Source organism: Cnephaeus nilssonii (assembly GCF_951640355.1).
Source record: "Cnephaeus nilssonii genome assembly, chromosome: 19".
NCBI classification, from domain to species: Eukaryota; Metazoa; Chordata; class Mammalia; order Chiroptera; family Vespertilionidae; genus Cnephaeus; species Cnephaeus nilssonii.
In genome coordinates this window covers 13,527,262-13,549,083 of record NC_137090.1, presented here as the reverse complement: position 1 = coordinate 13,549,083, position 21,822 = coordinate 13,527,262, and the positions used below count along the sequence as shown (strand labels likewise).

At 46.1% G+C, this 21,822-nt stretch overlaps 1 protein-coding gene across 1 annotated transcript; it reads left to right on the top strand.

Annotated features, from left to right (window-relative positions):
* The first annotated feature begins 8,726 nt into the window (after positions 1-8,726).
* Positions 8,727-10,390, top strand: LOC307115576 (C-C motif chemokine 3). Its single transcript, XM_079798824.1, has 3 exons — positions 8,727-8,839; positions 9,551-9,665; positions 10,045-10,390. The coding sequence occupies exons 1-3, from the start codon at positions 8,764-8,766 to the stop codon at positions 10,133-10,135; spliced, it is 282 nt and encodes a 93-aa protein (XP_079654950.1). The 5' UTR covers positions 8,727-8,763; the 3' UTR covers positions 10,136-10,390.
* Positions 10,391-21,822: the final 11,432 nt, after the last annotated feature.

The following is a 21,822-nucleotide window of genomic DNA, read 5'->3' as shown; positions in this document are numbered from 1 at the left end:
CCTCTGAAAGTATCAGCTTCTCAGAATAGACTGCAAAGCTGCTGAGGAGCAGGAAACAGAGGTGACAATCTTGACGATCTGTGTTCTCCTAGAAAGACAGTGCTGAGATGCATGAGTGTTGGGGAGACCATTGAGTGCTGGGGCCAAGAGCACTAGTCACAAGGAGGTGGAATGCCCAGAACTAGAGAATCCCCTGCAAGCAACTCATGAGACTGGAAGTCCATAGCAAGATGGAATACATGGTCATTTTGCCAACATAATAAACCAAGAAGAAGTACATTCTTTGGTTTTGCCAATATGGTTGCCAAGTCACTTGGGGGGAATGGGATTGTAGAAACAAGGACACCATTATCCAAAGTGCAGGGCTCAAGATGGGGTCGGGAGGAGAGTAAACTAGTTGAAGCAATTCATCAGGGCGGCCACACTCCACCCCTCAGCCAGCCAGCCCCACTCTTCTTAAAGTGGAAAGGGCCTTCGACACCCACCACAGCCTGCTCTTGTGGAGTCAAGAGTGGAAGGCAGTGACAGGTTCAAAAAAACCTTCAGTATTCTTTATGAAGCATCTTACTTCCTTCAAACAATGCTTTTATGCCTGTTTCTAGCTCTTTTCAGGCTGGAACATCCAGCAAGAGAGGAAAATAAATTAGTAGCACTTTATTGAGGACCTGCTATGTGACAGGCCCCATATCAGGCACAAGCAAGCACTTTACACCCCCTCCCACTTGGAAAGTGGTGAAGTGTTAAAAAAGGCTTCCCCAAAATGTCATGTAAAAATTTTTATTAGTTTGCTTTGTTTTCAATAGCAAATATACATAACTGTACAAAATTTAGAAAATATAGCCAATCATAAGAAAGCAAAAATTACCCAGCATTCTGTATGTAGTTTTGCATTTTATGAATGATACTTAATAGTCTTTCTTGAGCTAATATATTTTAATATTGTTACTTTATATTCTTCCCTGTCATTAAAAACTTAAATTCCTGGAAATCAAGACTCAGCCCTCTGAATGCCATGTAATTCCTTAAAAGTGCAGGTCTCTCTTTTTTTTTTTTTTTTTTTTTTTTTGCTTTTTAGGAATGAGGTGTCAACTTGGAGTGATTCCAAATTAGCATGCATGAGATTTCATTGCATGGATATACCAAAATTTTATGCCAAAATTTATCTTTAACCATTATGTTACTTAGGTCAGTCCATTAAGATTGTTCTAACTTTTCTCTATTATATTTTGGGCTGAAACTTGAAGGTAATTAGCCAGGAAAAGAAGGGGGGGGTGGCATTCAGGCAAAGAACAAGAGGCCTGCACTTTTAAAAATATATAAAATAGATTAATTAAAATATTCAGTAGTAATGATAATAGTAACTAATACATAGTACTTATTATGACCCAGCAATGTTCTAATTCTCTTATAGATGCTAATGTATATGGTCCTATTAGTATTTTCTCCTGTCACACTTTAGGAAACTGAAGCACAGACAGGTAAGTAATCTACGGAAGAACACATAGCTAATCATGATAGATTTGGAAATGACCCAAAAGAGGTCTGGCTCCAGAGTATAAGTAAATCAGAAAAGGAAAAATGTGCTTATTACAAATTTATGTTCAAAGCTTAACACCTGCCTGGCCACAGTGGTTCAGTGGTTGAGTGTTGACCTATGAACCAGGAGGTCATAGCTCAATTCCCAGTCTGGGCACATGTCTGAGCTCGATCCCCAGGGAGGGGCATGCAGGAGGCAGCTGATCAACGATTCTTTCTCATCATTGATGTTTCTATCTCTCTCTCCCTTCCTCTCTGAAATCAATAAAAATACATATTTTTTTAAAAAGCGTAATAGCCAAAGTTTTATAATTAGGATATAAAATGTCTTTCAGTTTTACATATTACATGTCTTTTAAACAGTGGAATCCATGGCTTTCTCTCGTTTCCTTAGAAAGTTAAGGGAATTAAATAGTGGTTTTCCTTATTTGTTTCAACTATTATCTCTGCAGCTGTCGTAGGATGTACCCATATTTGTATTCCTCACTCTGCCCTGTGATTTACAAGAAGGGGAAATTGTGCTGTGCCAAGTTGACACCTCATTCCTAAAAAGCAGAAAAGAGACCTGCACTTTTAAGGAATTGCACGGCATTCGGAGGGCTGAGTCTTGATTTCCAGGAAGTTTGAAGGTGGCAAGAGATGTGGCCAAAGAGGGAGGCAGAGGTCAGGTCACGAAGAAGCTTCCGTTTCATGCTGGAAACAACTCAGAGTATTTGAAGGATTTTCAACAGAGAGAGCCAGAGACTGATTTGCACGTTAGCAAAGTCACTTCGGATGCTGTGTGATGATGGGACAGCTTTGAGAGGCAAACTGGAAGAAAACCCAGTTGACAGGACACTCTTACAGCTGTCATGGGGAGAAATGAGGAGGGCTGACGTAAGACCGTGGCCGTGGGGATGGTGAGAAGCAGATACACTTAATTTCAAAATCCAATAGAGTCGGTGAATGAATACAGTAGTCCCCTCCTTATCTCATGGGACATATTCCAAGTCCCACAATGGATGCCTAAAGCCTCAGGCAATACTACTCTACATATACTTAGTCTAGTTGTTCATATGAATAAATCCTATATAATAAAAGCCTAATATGCTAAGTGTCCGATCATTCGTTCAACTGTTGGACCAGTCGCTATGACGTGCACTGACCACCAGGGGACAGATGCTCCAACTGGTAGGTTAGCTCGCTGCTGGGGTCCCACTGATTGGGACTGGGCAAGACGAGCTGGACATGCCCTGGAGCCCTCCTGTGGTTCCTCCCCAGCCCCGATCAGGCACCGGTGGGGTCCCTCAGCCTGGCCTGCGCCCTCTCACAATCCAGGACCCCTTGGGGGATGTCAGAGAGACGGTTTCAGCCTGATCCCCACAGGCAGGTCAAGGGACCTCACCAGTGCACGAATCCATGCACTGGGCCTCTAGTACATAATATAAGAATAAATTGTGTTTCATGTCCTCACAACTGTAAACCTCCTTTGACAGCCCCTGTATGATTTTGCCTACACTACATGCATACTTTTTCACTTAAAGGAAGCACTTCACAGCTTCTCTTTTGCTGATCCCAATTGCCAGCGTCATTACTCTTGCACTTTGGAACCAACATTAAGCAAAATAAGTGTTAGTTGAACACAAGCACACTGATACCAACAATCATTCTGATAACTGAGATGGCTACTAAGTGACTAATGGCAGGCAGTGTATATGGCGTGGATTCACATCCCCAGTGGGATGGAGCAGGGAAGTGTACAGTTTAAAACTTACAAATTTTTTGTCATTAAATTTTTCATTTAATATTTTGGAACATGATTGACCATGAGTAACTGAAACCAAGGAAAGTGAAACCACAGATAAGGAGGGGGGGGACCATTGTAGGTGAAGGAGGTAAAAGGGGGTGGGACTAGCCCAAAGTGACTCCCAGGTTTCTGGCTTGGGAGCTGGGTAGGAGGGAATGCCTTTTACTGAGTAGAGAATGCAGAGGAGAAGTAGGAACAGGGAGAAGGATCTAATCCAATGCCCAGATATATGCCTTGATCTATTGTACACATACAAAAAAATGGCCAGAGGAGCATGACAAGGACTCGAGATAGAAAAGCAGAGGGAGGGGGCTGCATAGAGACACTGTCCCTCTAGGATGCTAGAAAGGGGCCCAGGGCATTGTTTCAACCTACAGGAAAGGTGGAGCCACGCCTGCTGCCACCTGACTCCGGGCCACACCTGAAAAAAGGAGGCTGAGCTGGACCAAACAGGAGCATCAATATTAGTGAAGTCATCCATGGAGCCCCCAATGTCACAGGGAGAGAGCAGAGACTGACTCCCGGGGAAGTGCAACTGCAGGGCCAGAAACAGCAAGGGAACCAATCCAGCAGGGCCAGGGCTTGGGAAGCAATGAGGACACGGCAGTGATGTTGCAGCACATGAATTGCTCAGCCGGAACTCCCTGTACTCAAGGCTGGGGTGCTCTGCTGGACTGAGAGGGGCCCTCAAAGAGGCTGGAATGAGCCAGGAATCTAGGGCACAAATCAAGCCCCTCCGTGCTGAGGATCCACCGTGTTGGCGGCTGGCTACTTTCTGCCACCACTGCCTAAGAGACCTTGGTTGATCCCCAAAGATCAAGACCTGACTTCATGGCTTTTCTGACCTTCCCTTCTTGTTAGTATTTCAACTCCATAGTGGGACTAGGACATAACACATACTGTTAATTAAATCAGCGATTTGTTCATTCGTTCACCAAATTTTTATTAAGCTCCACTATGTGCCGGGCGTTGTGGTTATCACTGGGGATACATTGCTAAATGATGCAGACAGTGAAATATAAAACTGACCAATTCTATCTGTGTGATCCTGGGCTAATCACTTCACCTGGGAACATCAATTTTCCACTTAGGAAATTTCTAAGACCCTTCACAACCAATTCAACCATCCTAAGGCTCCCTCACATTATTCATTCAACACATGCAGAGTAAGTACACACTTTGCATACAAGTATGTTATTTTCCAATTTGAGTAAAAAAAAATAAGACAAAGGGCTATTTCCTGGTTTTAGGACTGATAGGGAAAAATCTTACACATATAATTACTAAGACAGAATTTTATATTCAATAAATCACCTTTATTAAAATAAACAAAATTATAAGAAATAGATACTATATCAGAAAATTCATCATGTTATAATTATCATGTGCTAGGATTTGGTGTAAATCCACTAATGAGACATGGTATGAATTTGGTTTGAAGTCAACAGGACACGGTCTAAATATTTTGAAGAGAAAATTACATAAATAATGCATATAATGCAACGTGGTAAGTGCTGTAATCATGGAGTAGATGATAGAGTCCATTATCAGAAAGTGGCTGATTCAGCACTTTCCATTTCCTTTTTCTTGCCCTGCCCAACTCATAGAAGCCAGCTCTCACACACTGAATCACCAGTATGAAGGGGGTTTCCCCCAAGAAGTAAAGGAGGGAACACAATTCAGAATATCAACTGAGGGTATCAACTGGGCAGAGGAGGTGGGGTGAGGAGGAGGCACTATCTGTGATCGAGAGTTTCCTATGAAACAAGCGATAGACTCAGTTTTCCGGAACTGACAGTAACAAGGGATGACACCTGGATGCTCAAGCCTCAGTGAAGCCGGCCGTTGTCCTGATCTCGTCTTTGCTTCACCTCCCTCAGGACCAGCATTATAGCAATCACCGGGATGGGATAGAAACACAGCCCACGTTTTCAGAGAAGGAACTCTACACAGGAGGGACAGAATTCCTAAGGTGTGGTCTCACTTTGCTTATGTACGTTTCCTCCGTTGTTCTAGCCCCTTTGGGGGGAATTCTAAGCCCTCTGAAATGGCCCCAATTTAGCTCCATTGTCCATATTTGCTCCACCAGTGTGCAGCCACACTGACGGCTCTCTCCTTCTGAGCCAGCAATTTTCCACCTGTGACTGCATCAGCTGGACCCCTGCCTACCCCATCCATGTATGTTCAAATCCTGTGTCACTTTCAAGACCCAACCGAAAGTCCATCCCTTTCAAGAAGCCTTCCTCAGCCCTCCCAAGGGAGGTCACTGCTTCTTCCTCCTTTCATTTATTTCCGCCCCAGGAATCTTAGCACTTTCTTCTAAGTGCTGTGGTTACCTGTTTATATATATTCTACCTGCTTCCCAGTAGACCAGGGGCATCTAGAGGACAAAGACCATTAAGAAGAACTAAATCTGTTTCTCACTATAAAATGTCATTTATGCCTTTTCATTATGTAACAATAAAATAATAAAGAATGGAGAAGGAAAAACCGTACAGACCTGACTGAGAAAGTAGGCCCTTTTACACCACTGACATGAATCAAAAAGAATAAGAAAACTGCTTTAAATTTGGCATTATTTATGTAAATATTGTACATGTTCCTTAAAATAGTTCGGAGACATGGAAATCAAGACTTCGTTTTAGCAAAAGCCATTGGACAGAAACTTGGCATATTTCTCTCAAATTAAAATTAAACAATCACGGGTGAGGCCACGCGACCCTGGGTCTGGGTGAGGCCATGCGCCCCTGGGTCCGGGTGAAGCTAGATCCCGGGTCTGGGTGAGACCGTGTGCCCCTGGATACGGGTGAGGCTGGGTCCCGGGTCCGGGTGAGGCCATGGGCCCCTGGATCCGGGTGAGGCCACGCGACCCTGGGTCTGGGAGAGGCCACGTGCCCCTGGGTCCGGGTGAGGCCACGTGCCCCTGGGTCCGGGGGAAGCTAGATCCCGGGTCCGGGCGAGGCCGTGTGCCCCTGGATACGGGTGAGGCTGGGTCCCAGGCCCGGGAGAGGCCACGCGCCCCTCGGTCCGGGTGAGGCCATGCGCCCCTGGGTCCGGGTGAAGCTGAATCCTGGGTCTGGGCGAGGCCGTGTGCCCCTGGATCCGGGTGAGGCTGGGTCCCGGGTCCGGGTGAGGCCGTGGGCCCCTGGATCCGGGTGAAGCCGTGCCCCTGGGTCCGGCCGAGACCAAACCAGAGGGAGTCGGACCTGCATTACCACCATTTGTCCACCATCCAGAGCTGAGGGGTCAGTGCCGACATGTACTCATAAGGAACTGGTGGACATTGATATTGGGTCTCAAAAGAACTGTTGGTCCAGAAAGAAACTCACTACAGACTGATTCATTTGCCTGTCAGCATAACTATTATTGCTCGTCTCACATTCAATTCTTATAAGTATATCTCTAGTGACACATGATTTCGCTCATCTAGGGGAAATGATGAACAACATAGACTGATGAACAACAACAGAACCAGAAACAAGGAGGCATCGATCGGACTATCGGGCCTCAGAGGGAGGATAGGGGAGGGTGGGGGGAGGGGGGAGAGATCAACCAAAGTTCTTGTGTGCATGCATATGAGCCTAACCAATGGTTAAGTTCAACAGGGGGTCGGGGCATACATGGGGAGGGGTGTGGGATGGGAATGGGGGGATGAGGACAAATATGTGACACCTTAATCAATAAAGAAATTTAAAAAAAAATTAAACAATCAACAACAACCTACTTTCCAACCAGTGTTGCTGTAAATGCTTTAAAACAAAATGTGTTCGTAAATTTGTGAGCCTACTAGAAAGGTAAAATATGTTCACGTTAAAAAACTGAGAAGATGCCCAGCTGGCGTGGCTCAGTGGTTGAGTGTCGATCTATGAGGCAGGAGGTCACGGTTCAATTCCCAGTCAGGGCACATGCCTGGATTGTGGGCTCAGTCCCCAGTGTGGGGCCTGCAGGAGGCAGCTGATCAATGATTCTCTTTCATCATTGATGTTTTTATCTCTCTCTCCCTCTCCCTTCCTTTCTGAAATCAATAAAAAATATATTTTTTAAATGAGGAAACTGCAGAAAAAGAGAAAAATAAGAAAAATATTCATCCATAGATCTTTCATACATATATATAAGTACTATTGCAGCATTGGGACATTTAAATCCAATGCTTTTTATTTTTTTTATGCCTAGCATATGCATGTATATGGTTACAATATTTGTCATGTGTATATACTTGTATAATTCTTCATCTTGTACAATATGTATAATTTTTCATCTTACATTTCTCCCCCCCCCCCCATCTTACATTTTAAAATATATTTTTATTTATTTCAGAGAGGAAGGGAGAGGGAGAGAGAGATAGAAACATCAATGATGAGAGAGAATCATTGATCACCTGCCTCTTGCACGCTCCACACTGGGAATCGAGCCTGCAACCCGGGCATGTGCCTTTGACTGGAATTGAACCCAGGACCCTTTAGTCCACAGGCCTATGCTCTTTCCACTGAGCTAAACCATCCAGGGCTCATCTTACATTTTTGTAACTGATATTATTCTACTACACTCCATTCAGATTAAGGGCTTAATAATAAACAAGCCAGTGGATATACCATATTTTACTTTATCATTTCTGATAGAGGAACATTTGGGTCTCCTTATTTTGTAGCTATAAATGATGATGGGTCAGATATATGTTCATGTTTGAAGATGCTTCCATATTTGGGTTGGTTTCTTTAGAACTCTTTCCTAGAAATGTGTTCTTCAGTTACCAGGTATAAATATTTTTAGGCTCCTGACATATTAACACCCACATCTAATGTTTCTTTACGATCCTCAACTAGTATTTAACCCACTGACCCTAGTCATTCAATGACTATTAGATGAGTGGACAAACGACAGAACCATGACCTCATCCTTCCTAGTCCTCTAGCAGGGACTCCTTACTTCAGTTTTTTGCATGCAAGCGAGGCTGTGCCACCCTCCACAACATCATCACATCTACCCCATCTGAGTGGTTGAGCAGCTGAGGAAGCACAGACGTTTCAGCCCTGTGGGTTGCACGGGGCTGGAGAGTTCATGTATAGCTTCTATGGAAAGGGACCAGCTAAGAATAGCCCGGAGTGAAGACACTCTTCTCTCCTCCTGCTCTCGGGGGAAACCATTTCCTCACAAGAAACCAGAACAAGTCATGAGTTGTGGGCTCAGACTTACAGCTCAGAGAAGCTATTCTTAGATATCCTGAACCCCTGTGGTCACCCAGGACCCTGAGTTGTGCAACACTCAGCCTATGCTTAAAAATTTCCCACCTCACCCCCGGATTCCATTTCCCCATCCACAGGGCTGCCTATAAAGAGCAGGGGAGATGGCTCCACAAAGCAGAAGGACGCAGCCAGCAGCGAGTGCCTGCTCCCGTCTCTGCTCTCCTGACACGCGAGCCCACAGTCCACCTGCTCGGCATCATGAAGGTCTCCGGGGCTGCCCTGGCCGTCCTCCTCTGCACCATGGCCCTCTGCAGCCAGGTCTTCTCGGTACCAGGTGAGTCTGTGCTGCTGCAGTGGGTATCCCTGCTCTCTGGCCACGGTCAGACCACAACCATCTTTTTTTGAGGTCTTGAGAGCCTCAGAGGAAAAACAGAACCTCTTAAAGGGCCATAAAGCATCTTGGCTTTTTTTTTTCTGTAAGACTTGTATTTTCATGAAAGGGGTGTTAACTAGTCTAGTCCCCATATCTGAGAGCCAGCGTGGGGTAGGAGAGCAATAGTCCCATCTTACAGATGGCAAAGTAGAGACCTAAGCAAGCGAGTTCACCAGAGACAGAATCCAAGTCTCGTTACCTCCCGGTGGTGTTATTCTGCAACTAACTCATTCTAGGTCCCCCAAGAGCTCTTTCCTTGGATGTCACAGGAGCTATGTCCAAGGTTTCTCTCTTGCTGGGGTATGGCTTCTTGATCAGACAAAATGGCCTGAAGGGAGATGAGATTAGAGAACAGTCTGCTTGGATGTCTGGATCACAAAAGGAAAGACAGTGCCCACAATGAAGACTCAAAGAGAAAGAGGGTACATTCAGAAGCAAGGACAGAGACAGGGATTTTTCTAAGCAAAAATGCCCAGAGCTTTCTAGTGACCTTGTCTCCCAGGCCCACACTCTGAGCAAGGCTGTCTTCCTCACCCTCTCAGGGATTAGCGCTCAGATCTTGCCTTTTCACCTGAGCTGTGACTCAGGCTCATTCTGTCCCTTCCTCTACAGTTGGTGCTGACACCCCGACCGCCTGCTGCTTCACCTATGCGCCTCGGCAGATTCCACGTAAATTCGTCGTCGACTATTTTGAGACCAGCAGCCAGTGTTCCAAGCCTGGTGTCATGTAAGTGCCAGTCTTCCTGCCCATCCCTGGGGCGACAGAGAGGATGTGGAGTGGGGGCAGTGCCCAGGGGCACAGAAGGGCCCCGTCCTCCAGGAGGTCCTATCCACTGTGCAGGGCCCAGGTCTCTGAGGCGTGGCCTGACCTGGCCAGGGGCATTCAGAGTCAGGGCAGGGAGGGGAAGGAGGAGGCTGCAGCAGGATCCTCTGAGGGGCTCCCTGAGTCAGTGAGAACCGCTCTCTGGATTGAGATAGGTGGAGGGTCCCTGAGAGAGCGAGGAGGCTCTGAGCTGCCCAGCACAGAGTGGGGTGGAGGGCCACGGCGGGCCCAGGGTTCCCCTGCTGGACTCCCCAATGTGTAACCCTTCCATTCCTCTCCACAGCTTCCAAACCAAAAGAGGCCGGCAGGTCTGTGCCAATCCCAGTGAGGACTGGGTCCAGGAATACGTCGCCGACCTGGAGCTGAACGCCTGAGTGGCCTGGCAGCTTCGAGGAATCCAGTGACCTCAGTGGACCAACAGGAGGCAGGGGCCCGAGCCTTGGAAACCCCCCATCACCTCCACAGCTACCTCTCCTGTGGGCTGGCTGTTGCCAACACCCACACGCTGGGACTCTTCCTAACTTAAATTTCAGCTTATTTATACTATTTAATTTTTGTAATTTATTTTGAACGTCATGTTGTGTTTGGGACTATTTGCTCCAAGAGATCTCAGGATATCTTCTTCACCACCCTCCCCTCCCCCTTCACTTGCACTGTGATTGGTAACAATGGAGTGACTGTCATCAGTTTGTTCTGGGCAGAGGTGGTGCCAAAGCCACCAGACTGACATGTATGTATTAAACGTTTCTGCTCGGTGCTGTGTTCAGCCTGGAGAAATAATAAAGATGCTCTTTTAAAAAAGTAAACTGGCACTGCGAGTTTGGTTTTGTTTATCTGGCAAATCAGAACCACTGGTTGAAAGGAATAATAGGCAAAGAATAGGAAGATGGGAAACGGAGGGAAATTGGGAGAGATGGAAGGGGGCTACCACAGAGACACTCTGCTTGACACTGAAGCCACGTTTCCGGAACACTGAAATTATGAATATTTTATAAATAAATTCATACTGTACATGCTCTAGGAGAATTCACACTCGAATGGATACCACTAAGAAGGGTATTCATAGTACGTAGTTATGATAAATCAAACTTTCTTAATAACAATGACTAACATATTTGAGACTTACTCTAGGCTCAGTACTATCATTGCAGAGTCTATTCAAGCTTCACAATGAGACAATATAGCTTACTGACAGAAGAGTAAACTGGGGCTAGGGCTCAGAGAAGTTAAGCAACTTGGCCAAGATCACACAGCAAATGGTACAACTGATCACCGAACTAGACTTCGCTATAACGACAAACTATGATCTTAACCAGTAGCCAAGTTATTTCCCAAATGCAATCCACCTATATTCAAATCACAAGCAATGATTGTGTTTTTTTATCTTTATTGTTGAAAGTAGTACATATGTTCCCTTTTCCCCCCATTGACCCTCTCCAGCCCACCCCTGCTGCCTGCCCCAAGCCTTCTCCACCCTATTGTCTGTATCCAAGGGTTATGCATATTTGCATACAAGGTCTTTGGTTGATTACTTCCCACGCATCTACCCTCCCCACCTTCCCTACAAGATCCCACACTCTGTTTCATGAACAATGATCATTTAAACCACTCATATCAGAATGTTTAAATGGACCTGAAAATGTGTATTTCTACCAAGCTTATCGGGCTTTCCTCGTGCATGTTAACAGCTGAGAATCACGGAAATAGTCAAACAGGATTTACCACTCTTTCAAATGCGGTGCATATCTGCATATAGTAACAGGTATAGTGTACCTTATTTTATTTCAATCCATGCTCCACAAAATAAATGGCTAATGTTAAAGGGAAAGCTAGCCAGTCTACCTGTGAAGCAGGGTTCTGTTTCTATGTTTCCTGAGAAAGCTGAGTTATTTAACAGATGGATTGCCCGAGTTATAAGAAATATACACTGAGTTAGGGTCCTTTTTGCCAAAGAAGGAGAAATCCAAAAGACTTGTGGGAAAACAAACACATATTAATTTTTATGAACCATGATTATTTCATTTTGTTTAAAATAATCTAATTTTAATACCCCAAGTTAGTTTAGAATTGTAGTGGCCAAACTCTTTAGAGTACAATTAGACACTCCTGCTAAGCAAACATTAAAATGCACATTCTATCTGACATAGATATCATTGGCCCTGTTTCCATCTCTAGGAATCTATTTTGTAGCAACATTATCAAAGGATAGGAATATATAGGCACAAGGATATTCTTTGCAGCATGCTTTATAAACAGCAAGCAAATGCAAACATCCATCAGTGAAGGATTAAGGCAGTAGAGGGTTGAGATGCCCACCAATGGAATACTTTGCAGTCAGTAAGAAGGATAACACACATTTATACCTATGACAAGTGTCCATAATAGTATGTACAAAAGGTATATATGTCTACATCTAATATATGCGTACACACTCTACAAAAGTGTGTGTATAAAATGCTATTATTGTGTTTTTAAAGCCATATCTACATATATATTTGCAAAGGCAAATATTTGGAAAGATACATTTCCATTAGCTAACTGATTTCTTAGAGGAAATGGGATTAACATATGTTTTTAGGAATGGGTACTTTTCCTTTGTATTTTCTGCACCTTTCTTTAGTTTTATTTTTCAGTGAGCATGTATTGCTTACTCCTCTGGTCTCATCTTACCCCACGCTTTGATGGGTGATGTTCTATCCATCGGAACCATCTTCTGGTTGGGAGTCTGAGCCGACACAGAGAAGCCAGAGCTTAGCCAGTCATAACAGTCTGTATGCCATAATGGCTTTTATATAATGAGGAGAATGCAACGGAGGAGTCCTTTTGGCCAAGACTTTCACATCATACACATACACACAGAGGGTCCTCCCAGGCAACATTTTACAATCCCCTCCCGTTATGAGGGCCCCATTCCCCTAACACCATCACCATCCACACAGCCTTGGTCTCCAAAGAAACAGTGTAGGTGTCCCCATTTTCTGTTGACTTCCAGCACCGTGGGACAAACAAAACCTGCTCATTTACACTAAACTGTTTCTCAAGGTCCAGCAATCCAAAGCCAAACGAGAAGTTTAACCAGCTCAACATTCCTTAAATACAAGTGTTGTGAACAGAGTAACAGAACAAAGACCCCTGGGAGGAAAAGGGAGAATGGGGATTGCATCCTTAAGCAGTGTCGAGAGGCTTTCGGAATCTGACAATCTGACGTGTGACTGCGATCCTTAGTCATCCTCCTGGTTGACCTCCCAGGGGAATGCCCACCATGGACACATGCATGTGCTAGGGAAGAGCCCTTCTCTGGGGGCTGCCCACCTCCTGTCCACGTGAGGTAGGAGGCTGGGGTTTGCCCGCGGTGTTGAGCCATCAGTGGCCATTTTGGGCTGGTCTTGTGGTTTCTTTGGCAATGCAACACCCTTCTAATAATAGCAGGTTTCTGGGTTTTGTTTCTGTCAATTCTATGGGCTAAACAACCAGAAACAAAGAACTTGTCCAATTATACATCTTGTATTTTAACTGGGGTTGGGAATGTGTGCTTCCTAGCATAGGCCTCAATACTACAGTCATCCCTACACCCCTACCTCCAAGGCCTCTGGTGAGAGACCTCCGCTTCCATCTTGGCCCCTGCACAGGTGGGGCACTGTGCAGAAGTGATAATCCTCACCCGTGGATATTTTTTCCACTGATTTTAGAGTGAGAATGGAAGGGAAGGGGAGAGACAGAGAGAGAAACATCAATGTGAGAGAGACACATCATCTGGTTGCCTCCCGCACAGGCCCCAACTAGGGCCTGGGCTCAAGCCTGCAACTAAGGTATGTGTCCTTGACTGGAATAGAACCTGAGACCCTTCAGCCAATGCGCTAACATCTGAGCCAAACCGGCTAGGGCCCAGCACAAATATTTATCTACCTTCACAAGAAGGGAAGACAAATATTTCCTTTGAGAGGGCAGGAGGGGGAGTTAGGGCCATAGTTGGACTCTGTTCACACACACACACACACACCCGCCGCTACGCTACGTCTCTCACCTCCCGCTCTGCTTGCCCTACCTTTAGCTTGCAGTAGAAATTTCTGCATATGTAGCCCTTCTAGACTCCAGATGACTGGCCACGGTCAACAGGTTGGGAAGGCCTTCCTTGGCAAAGCTGTTTTTCCTTTCCGGATTTCAGATGAGCCCATTTTAGTGTAGCCTCCACCTTCCTGGTGGATGCAAGAAGTAGCTATTATATTCCAATATACAGAATCTTACCTATCAAATTCTTTAATGTTGCAGCCTTAGTGTTTGGCACAGGGCTTTAGCACCCACCACACGACAGACCAGCAGCAGCAACATCATGTGAGAGATTCACCAAGGTGGTGCCCAGACCACAGCATGAGCAGCGAGCAGAGCCTAAGAACTCATTAGAAATGCAAATTCCGAGCCCTCCTCTGGAAGGGGAGCACAGCAATCTGGGTTTTAACAAATCTCCAGGTAATTCCCATGCACAACAAAGTTTAAAACCCACTTCCATTTAACAAGATGCTCGCCAAATTCCCTCCTCCTTTTTTTGATCAGCCACTCCCACACTTCAGTCTGGGCTGTTACTTTTTTTTTTTTTTTTAATTTCAGAGAGGAAGAGAGAAGGAGGGAGAGATAGAAGCATCAATGATGAGAGAGAATCATTGATCAGCTGCCTCCTGCATGCCCCCCACTGGGGATGGAGCCCGAAACCCAGGCATGTGCTCTTGACTGGAATTGAACCCGGGCCCTTCAGTCTGCAGGCTGATGCTCTATCCACCGAGCCAAACCAGCTAGGGCTGAGCTATTACTTTTAACAGACCCTGTATCTCCACACAGATATAGGACTCTATTTCTCAGGATGCTGAAGTTTCAAGGAGGAAAACAAGCAAACAAACCTAACTCAAAGAGGCTTGAATACATGAACCTGTGGCTCCAAGACTGAAGGGTACAGGTAAGGCCCACAGGCCGTTTTCTTCTTTTTCTGACCCCCCCCCCCCCCGCCCCCTTCCATGTGAGAATGCCAGGGGCTTCCCGTACCTTCCAGGGCTCCATGAATCCTTGTTCATTTTCTTCAGGGAACAGAGAGGCTGTGCCCCATTGAAAAAATCACTAGGTTCTCTTGGATTTGACTGACTTAAGGTCAGAATCCCAATTCCTAGCCCATCACTTTGGCTGTGGGGATGGGTTTCACTGATTTGCTTAAGCGAATCAAGGCACATTCCTGGATTGTGGGTTGGATGAATTTCATACAAACTTAAAGTCTGAGGATTATGAGGAAGAGTGGCTTCTCCAAGAACTATGGGTTTCTGGCATCAGGAAGGATGTAGAATAGATGCTGGTCCGGACATACCAATGAGGACAGGACTGGCCCCGCCACAGCACCACCTAACCACTTCATACAAGCAGAAGGCTGGGGACGGGGGAAATGGAAGAATTCTCGAAATAATGAGTCATCATTACTGAGTTTGCCCATATTAAGGAAGAATGGGAAGTCCTTTAACATTAGGTGGCCAAAGGGGTAGATGAGAGAGGACACCTCCCACTTCCTATTTCTATTCTCCTTCTTTCCTGGGACCAGAATAAAAAAATATTTTATGGACTTGACCACATCCCCAGACACTGGATGGGCCCTGATTAAAAGAAGCTAATTTGGGGGGTGGGAGGGGCGTGTCTTCCGTGGGGTGTGGCATCACCAGCTCAGCAGCCACGCTGCCTGTGCCCGGCCTGTGGGCTGCCGACCCTCCTCCCCACCGCCCCCCACCCCGGCCTCTGACAAGGTGGCCTGTTGTCTTTTCTCCTCCTCCAGCAAGCATTACCCACTGTGCTCCCTCAACGTGGCCTCCAGGTGACTGAAGCTGGGAGACTGTACATGGGCCTGGAGAGCAGAGCTGCCGGAGAGAAGACCCTACAGAAGGCCATGGCGATCATGGAAGTGGCTCAGGGCAAAGATCACCCGTACATTTCTGAGATCAAACGAGAAATTGAAAGCCACGGAAACGATGCCAATGTGGCAGTTTTTATTTAAGTGCTCATGCAGAAACCTTAAAGGATTTGAATATTTAAATCATATACATCACGCCTGCATTCCTGTAAAAATCATTGCCATGAAAACACTATGTGCACTTAAACCTTACATATGGCTTACTTGGAATTGGTCTTAATTTTAACCTTAAGATCACAGTCATTTTTTAATGCTTTTTCGCCTAAGAGATGATGGCATGATTTCATGTATGATACTTTGGACAGGTTGAGCTTTGCAAAACATAATTATTTTTTCCCTTCATGCCTATTATTATAATGTGAACAAACCTGAATGATGAAAGAGAACAAAAAAGGGAATAGTAAAAAAAAAAAAAAGAAGCAGCAGCTAATTTTTATTAGAAACACACTCACTGACACAGAGAACAGATTGACAGCTGTTAGAGGGGAGGGGTGGAGGGACAGGTGAAAAAGGTGAGGGATTAAGCAAAAAGTAATTCATAGATACAGAAAAAAGTATGGTGGTTAACAGAGGGAAAGGGGAGGGTGGGGGACGTAGAAGAGAGTAAGGGGGGATAAATGGTGACAGAAGGAGATATGACTTCGGGTGGTGAACATACCAACACAATATATAAATGATGTATTATTGAATTATATATCTGAAACCTATATAATTTTATTAACCAATGTCACCCCAATAAATTCAATTAAAAATAATTAATTTTAAAATACTGTATCAGCAACACCTAAAAATATGCAAATAAATAAATAAACAAAAATAAAATAAGCCAATATGCAGCTTGGATTTTTTTAAACTTATAACATAAGCCCTTCCCATGTTGTTGCACTGTTTGTAAAGGCTCGCTAATAGTCAACCAAGTCAAGATGCCATCATTTTCTTCACCATTTCTACGTTGTAGATGATTTAAATGGGGTCTAAATTTAAATTGCCATCAATGTGTTGGGGACCAAATATTCTTATGCATAAACCTTTCTCCCATATTTGAAGTTAATTAGGAAATAGAGCCCTAAACAGGGATTATCTTGGTCAAAGGCTAAGAGTATCTTCAGGTTCCTTATGCACATGAGCACCCATATCTAACACGTCTTCGTGCCCTTTGTGTATACCAGGGCCCTTGTTGGATCTCTCCTGAATGAGCAGGTGTCTGAAAGGCTGCCTGCACTCCTGACTCCTGAAGCCCAGGCTCTGCTAACACAGCTCTGTCCCTGGATGTGGTTTCAGTTGGGTTGTGCTGCTCAGGACTTATGGCATCATTGCACATGTCACATGTATGCGGTTCGAACAGCTGTGGAATAACAGAGAAGTTTCTGCTCTGCTGAGGGAAACTATGACTAGAGAGCTCTAGTGAGAAGAAACCAGCTAAGTGTTGTCCCAGGGTGACATCAACTTCTCACCTCCTCTTGCTGTGGAAACCACTTCCCCATTAAACAGCCCAGACAAGTGAGTACTTGGAACTATTATTGCCAATACCCTGAGCCCTGTGGTTACCCAAGACCCCTCTTGCATGTACAAGTCAACAGACACCACTACACTTCAAAACTTCCTTTCTCAACACCCCCAGTTTCCATCTCCCTGGGGTTCTGGGGACATAGCGTGGACCCAAGGAGGAGGCTGGCATCAGCGAGTCGTGGGCCCTCACTGTCCTCCTCACCAGGGCCCTCTGTTCCCAGGCCTCCTCTGACTAGCGTCCTCCTGCTGCCATTTGCTGCTGTCCCCCACTTTCTGGCTCGGGTCAGACCCGTGGTCGGCAAACCACGGCTCGCGAGCCACATCCAGCTCGTTGGCCCCTTGGGTGTGGCTCTTCCACAAAATACCACGGCCCGGGCGAGTCTATTTTGAAGAAGTGGCGTTAGAAGAAGTTTAAGTTTTAAAAATTTGGCTCTCAAGAAAAATTTCAATCGTTGTACTGTTGATATTGGGCTCTGTTGACTAATGAGTTTGCCAACCACTGGGTCAGACCATATCACCAAAGCCCTATAGATAGGGGCACCCAAGTGAAATTGAGAACTTCTTCAAAGGTTTTCAAACTTCCCTGGGCTATCGTTCAGGGAGCTTTTCTTTCCAAAGGAGTTTTAGCTTTCTGTTCTAAACACCTGGAAGGCAGGGGCGGGGCACGTCTTACTTGGGGAATGGTTAAATTGAGTGGGTTTTCAACAAGAGGCAGAATCCAGCTTCACCTGCTTCCCAGGGATCAGCTCAGTAATAAACTCACCTCATTGCCACTTTGTAGGTGATTTACACAGTCTCTTGCAGGAAAAACCTCTTCCCAGACCAGATTAAGTTTCCCAAAAAGAACTGGAACAAGAGGCAACTATTCATTTATCAGCATTCCCTGCAGGGTAAGATGGAAACCAAAGCTAAGGTTAGAACAAAAATGAGAGAGGAGGCAGTCCAAGATGGCCACATATTAGTAAAAAGAGCCTGAATTTACCTCCTCCCACGGACACACCGGATCTACAGCTGCATGTGGAACAATTTCCTCAGAAAAAAAAACACCGCCACCAAAAAACCCCCACAAAACCCTGGACACCAGCGGAGCAGGTGCTTTGCATCTGCAAACAAGAGAAAAGCCACACTGAGGTGGTTAGGAGAGGCTGAGACACAGTTCCATAATCCATAATCACGAGGGCATCGCAAACCCAGAGCTTCTCCCTGGGGAGAGAAGGGTGTGTGCCCCACATCAGGCACCTGAGAGACAAGCTCCCCAAACATCTGGCTTTGACAACCAATGGGCTGTGTCCGGGCCCAGCGCAGAAGCAAGCCAACAGGCACCACCATCTCTCTGATGGAGAGCGCCCAGATTTCCCATCAGAGAGATCCACCTGCTGATCTCCGAGCCTTGGCCTAGGGGCCAGGCCTGCGGGGAACTCCGGGGACAGAGGCACTGGGGAGCCATGGTCACGCTCTCCCTCTGCCTTACTGCAGCTGGCAGGCGCCGTTTTTTCTTTCTGTTTTTTTTTTTTTTCCCTTCCTTTTCTCTCTCTCAGCAGGTGCCATCTTTACCCTCCACTGGCAAGGACCATCTTTGCGCTCTCCCTCTGCCACGCTCCACAGCATCTCCCAGAGGGGCACTTTACCAGGTCTGGTGCCCTGGTCTTTGCGGCTGCCACCCAGGGGTGCCCCCTGATTACCTGGCTCGAGTGGCTGGGGGAGGATGGGGACTGGAGTTCCTGAGTCTCAGGGAACCATAACCATCAGAGGGATGGCAACAAGGGGCTACCGCACTGTACAAGCAGCACGACACCACGTCTCTCTGTGAAAGGGGCCTGTTTGCCTGCCCTGGTGCTCTGGCCTGAGGGGCAGGCTTCGGGTTTGGCACACATCTGGGGGCCACAGGTGCTCGCAAGGAGCATAGGCCAGGGACACTATCTTTGCCCTCTCCCTCTGCCTCGCTACATCGACCATTACCCAGGGCACACCTTCAGATCGCCTGGCCTGGTCCCATTGGAATGTGTCTATTTACATTCTTTAAAAACTGCTGCCTGAGGGGGTCTGATTTCCAATCAGCCTGAATCTAGGTGCTGACGGAGACACCGCCCCCACCACCTTTTGGCACCCTGACAGCTATTAGCTCCTCCTCAACAACTGGGAGCTATTAACAATAAATGAGCCCGGCCATCGTGGCCCAGTGGTTGAGCATCAACCTATGAACCAGGAGGTCACAGCTCAATTCCCGGTCAGGGCACATGCCTGGATTGTGGGCTCGATCCCCAGAGTGGGGCATGCAGGAGGCAGCCGATCAATGATTCTCATCATTGATGTTTCTATCTTTCTGTGCCTCTCCCTTCCTCTCTGAAATCAATAAAAATATATTTTTTTGAAAACTAAATGAGGGCAGGAGTGGGGTGGAAAGGGTTAGTGGGAGGCAAAGAAAGGGGGCATCTGTAATGCTTTCAACAATAAAGATAAATTTTTTAAAGTAAATAAGGCTGCTTACACAATCACAAAGGTTCAAGAGGTAACCAGGAGCCAGGGCAGATTAAAGGACAAGGTTTATCTCCTACCCAATAGCTTGCGATTCCAAGCTATTCCAAGACTGGGAGAGGTGGCTGTTTGATCTAATACGTAGAAACCAAGACAGACAAAATGAGAAAGCAAAGGAATGTGTTCCAAAGGAAAGAACAAGATAAAACTTCTAGGGGAAAAAAAAATAGAAGAAAACAATTGGTGAAAATAAATCCCCAACTTCCTTACAGCTCTCCTCATCCCTAAACCCTTACTACCTAAAATGCCATCTCCATCTTTTTTCTTCTGACTATCACTGGGCAGGAGGAGCGGGCTCACTTGGAAAAAGCTGCCCTTCCCCCAACATGGGCACAGGCCCCTGAGCATCTACTGCTTTTTCCAAGCTTTCCCAGCAGATCTCTAGCAAAATGATAGATGGGTATTATGAGACCAGCGGCCAGAGCCATGTAAGGGCTGGTCCTCTTGCCGATCTCTGGGGAGAGGCAGGACGTGTAGGATGGAGCCAGCAGGACTTGGAGCAGGGAGAGCCTGCTAAGGTATGAGCAGGTGAATGGGGGCCATCCTAGGAAACCCAGAGCTTTGAAGGTCTGATCTGATGGCAAGAGACAGGGAGAGGCCATGGAGGTGTCCTGTACCCTGGCCTGGGGCCCGGGAGCCCGGGAGGAGCTGCCCGAGACAGAAGTAACTGGGGAAGAAATGATAATAGGGGGAGGCTGCTGAGGAGACCCTCTAAGACTTAAGAGTCTAAGCCAGTGATGGGCAACCTTTTGAGCTTGGTGTGTCAAACTTCGCCAAAAAACTGAGCATAACTCGGGTAGTGTGTCACTTTGAGGAAAAAACATTATTTCGCGATATTTATAGTTTAAATAACATAAATGTTTCATCCTCGGCATGCGGCCGCCTCAGCGGCCGCGTGTCATCAGAAATGGCTATGCGTGTCAGAGGTTCGCCATCACTGGTCTAAGCCATTGAAGAAAAGGCTAGGTCAGTGGTCGGCAAACCGCGGCTCGCGAGCCACATGCGGCTCTTTGGCCCCTTGAGTGTGGCTCTTCCACAAAATACCACGTGCGGGCGCACACGCACAGTGCAATTGAAACTTCGTGGCCCAAGCGCAGAAGTCATTTTTCGGCCTGGGAGAGTCTATTTTGAAGAAGTGGCGTTAGAACACTCAAGGGGCCAAAGAGCCGCATGTGGCTCGCGAGCCGCGGTTTGCCGACCACTGGGCTAGGTATCTGAGTTTGAAGAAATGGTCCTGAGAAAGTGGGCTGACCCTGTGCTTCCCTAGGTGGAGGGGGGACAATGTGGGACCAGAATTCCTCTGCTGATTCCTCAATTTTTATAATTCTATCCCTCTTCAGAGCTTCCAAACCAAAGAGGCCAGCAGGTCTGTGCCAACACACTAGGTCCTGGTGTCAAGTACACCACTGACCTTGGAGCTGAATCCCCGACTGACCTAGAATCAACAAGAAACCAGTTACATTTGAGGGCAGATTAGGGAGCAGGGGCCTGAGCCCAAGAAATGTTCCTTCAACTCCCAAAGCTACCTCTCCTATGGGCTGGTTGCCAAGCAACCACACTCTTAATGTAAGTTTTAATTTATTTTAGACTATTTATATTTTGTAATGTGTTTCCTTATGTTCTTGCCTGCTTACTGGGAGAGACCTCACAACATCACCCCTCCTCAGGCGCTCTGATCACACAGTGGTTGACACATACTCAGTGTGTAGGTGAGTGGTTATATTTAGCTTGTTCTTCTCAGGGAAATTGTTCCAAAACCATCAACCAGCAATTATTTATAGAATGTTAATGACCACTTCTGATTCAATTGTGTGAAATAATGGAATTTAAAAAAATAAACCATTCTTGTTTTATCAAAATACGTTATAGAATTGTGGTCAGCAAACTGTGGCTCGCGAGCCACATGCGGCTCTCTGGCCCCTTGAGTGTGGCTCTTCCACAAAATACCACTATTTTGAAGAAGTGGCATTAGAAGATTACGTTTAGAAAATTTGGCTCTCAAAAGAAATTTCAATTGTTGTACTGTTGATATTTGGCTCTGTTGACTAATGAGTTTGCCGACCACTGTTTTAGAATCAT

Bases quoted from the DNA above. Each gene is read 5' to 3' on its own strand.
- LOC307115576 (XM_079798824.1), top strand. From the start codon at position 8,764: ATGAAGGTCTCCGGGGCTGCCCTGGCCGTCCTCCTCTGCACCATGGCC. The intron at 8,840-9,550 runs GTGAGTCTGTGC...CTTCCTCTACAG, and splicing joins CCAGGTCTTCTCGGTACCAG to TTGGTGCTGACACCCCGACC. The intron at 9,666-10,044 runs GTAAGTGCCAGT...TCCTCTCCACAG, and splicing joins TGTTCCAAGCCTGGTGTCAT to CTTCCAAACCAAAAGAGGCC.